Source organism: Lynx rufus, unplaced genomic scaffold, assembly GCF_022079265.1.
Source record: "Lynx rufus isolate CCGP_SWC_20201006 ecotype Redwood Valley unplaced genomic scaffold, mLynRuf1.p SCAF_2, whole genome shotgun sequence".
Classification (NCBI taxonomy): domain Eukaryota; kingdom Metazoa; phylum Chordata; class Mammalia; order Carnivora; family Felidae; genus Lynx; species Lynx rufus.
Window position 1 is genome coordinate 118,926,861 of NW_025814834.1, and position 2,740 is coordinate 118,929,600.

The 2,740-nt window shown below is 41.2% G+C and overlaps 1 protein-coding gene across 1 annotated transcript; it reads right to left on the bottom strand.

The window, feature by feature from the left end:
- Positions 1-1,123: 1,123 nt before the first annotated feature.
- Positions 1,124-2,107, bottom strand: LOC124514260 (olfactory receptor 5V1-like). Its single transcript, XM_047082291.1, has one exon. It carries the CDS (start codon positions 2,081-2,083, stop codon positions 1,124-1,126), a length of 960 nt encoding a protein of 319 aa, XP_046938247.1. The 5' UTR covers positions 2,084-2,107.
- Positions 2,108-2,740: the final 633 nt, after the last annotated feature.

Genomic DNA, 2,740 nt, shown 5'->3' on the forward strand with positions numbered 1-2,740 from the left:
GCAGTAATTTGGTATTTCAAAGCCTGGTTTCTAACAGACATTTTATTTCAGACAATGTCTATTGATAATTTTAAGCAGCTTTTTGTCATTGAATGCCATGAATGATCAGATTCCCCATTTTCCATTGGCTATGATGCCATCAAATTATTTAAACTCCATCCAACCAGATATTCAATCCAGATTTCTATCTTTGAGGGTCAGTTTCCTAGAACAATTCCTGATATAAAATGCTGCAGCAGTTAGTGTTCGTGGAAGAAATAAAAACCAATCTAGATATTCCAACCTAGAGGAACTTAACACAGGAAATAAGTGATCAATGTGTTGGAAAAGCTGGAAGAATGGGAAAAGGGGAAGGCAGGTTATATTACCCTCTTTATGGAAGCCTCTTACCCTCCCTATAGAGAAATACTCATTTCATACTTGTGTGACCTTATGTCTTAAGAACAGCAGGAGACTGTAAACATCAGCTAATGCCACCTAGAAGTCTGTTTCTGCCACCACAGTGCTCATCTGCCACTGGCACCAGATCCAGAGAAGACAATTTCTTCTATATTCCTTTCCTAATCTCTTGTGTATGACCCTTACATTGGCAGAATTTAATTTTTAAAAAATGTTTATTTATTTTTGAAAAAGAGGGAGAACACAAGTGGGGAAGGGGCAGAGAGAGAAAGAGAGAAGTGGGAGGAGGGCACAGAATCTGAAGCAGGCTCCAGGCTCTGAGCTGTCAGTCCAAAGCTCGACACAGTGCTTGAATCCACAACTGTGAGATCATGACCTGAGCCAAAGTCAGACACCTAACTGACTGAGCCACCCAGGCACCTACATTGGTAGAATTTAAAATGGAAACATGCTGGTAGGGTTTCCAAGGATTTCAGCTCCTATGATGTGGGGAGAACTTAGAAGGATCGAGATGGTGCTGAGAACAAATACAAAATATCTGACACATTATGACTTTGCAAAGTGGAAAACAGAGTACCGGTGGAAAAAGAGGAGAGAAAGAAGTTCCTGAGAAGATCAATTTTGGGAACTGGTATGTAGGAATTGAGGATCTGGATATAGACTCTAAAACTATTCGTGTTAAAAATATCTTGGAAATTTTTCATGCTGGTTGAAGACCATTAATCTAGACACTAATATTGCCAGGGATCATATACCCTCCAGCCAGCTTCCTCAGAGCACCCTTGACCTCCTTGTTTCTCAGGCTGTATATGATGGGGTTCAACATGGGAGTCATAACACAGAAGAGCACAGAAACCAGAATATCCATGTCTAGGGAGTAACCTTCTCTGGGTCTGTCATAGTTAAAGTTGGCTGTTCCATAAAAGACCACCACCACAGTGAGGTGGGATGCGCAGGTAGAGAAGGCCTTGCTCCTGCCCTGAGCAGAGGGAATCCTAAGAATGGAAGAAATGATGAGTATGTAGGACACTCCAGTAAACAGACAGGGGCTCAGGCCAATGGTGGCACTGGCCACATGAAGCACAGACTCATTGAGAGAGGTGTCTGAACAGGAGAGCTTCAGGAGCAGAGGAATGTCACAGAGAAAGTGGCTGATTTGGTTGGGCCCACAGAGAGTCAGTGTGGCTGCCAGCACTGTGTGTGTCACAGAATTCACTAGCCCACACAGCCAGGACCCAGTCACCAAAAAAATACAGACCTTCACACGCATGAGGACGGGATATTGAAGAGGGTGGCAAATGGCTACATAGCGATCATAAGCCATAGCGGCCAATAAGACACATTCAGTGCCAGCACATGTGACGAGGAAGAAAATCTGGGAGAGGCAGCCCTCATATGAGATGGTCTTCTTCTCCCGGAAGAAGTTCACCAGCATGACGGGGATGGTGGTGGATGTATAACAGATGTCCAAGAAACTCAGGTTGCTGAGGAAATAATACATTGGAGTGTGGAGAGCATGACTGATTCTAGTGGCTGTTATAATGAGCATGTTCCCCAGGAGTGTTGTCAGGTAAATGAGCAAGAAAACCAGGAAAAACAAGCCCTGTAGTTTGGGGTGGTTGGAAAATCCCAAGAAGATGAATTCAGTGACATCTGTCTGATTGTTCATTTCAAGTGGTGTCATAGCTACAAAACAATGAGAAAAATAAAAGCCTTATGAGAATGTACAAAGAGCACCCCAAATTGGCTTGTTAACTTGCAAGGCCATGTCAAATAATGTTGGAGATAGAATGGTCTAGACTGTGGAGGGAGGTGTATAGGAAAGACCTGTTGGGAGACCACAACTTTTCATTCAACAAATCCAGCCATCTCAGGCCCAGGGATCTCCTACAGATTCGTGTGTGGCTTCTGGTGCATGAAAATAAATGGAGATTTGGTCAAAACCTTCAATAAACTGATAATCCCTGTGTTAGAGTAAGCTCATCTCTCTCTGGCTCTGCAAAACTTTCCTCCTAACATTGTATGCTTTGCTGCATTAAATTCTTTTTTTTTATATTTTATTTTTTTAAGTAATATAATTGTGAAAAATTAAGAAAATGCAGAAAGAAATAAAGAATAGAACCATTCACAGCATCAATGTTACTATTTAGTGTATTCCATTCTAGTCTCTTTTTCTATATATGAATCTTGATCTCTATTTATAGGCTTAAAATATCGGGAGCACAAATTCCCACAAATGCATTTTATTCTACCATACAAAATAAATTTAATCTCTCCTTTTCAGTGGACATTAGATTGCTTCCATTCCTTTTGCTATTTTAAACACTAGAATGAAAATTTT

What these genes read in the sequence shown, in the direction of transcription:
- LOC124514260 (XM_047082291.1), bottom strand. Translation starts at nt 2,083, where the DNA reads ATGACACCACTTGAAATGAACAATCAGACAGATGTCACTGAATTCATC.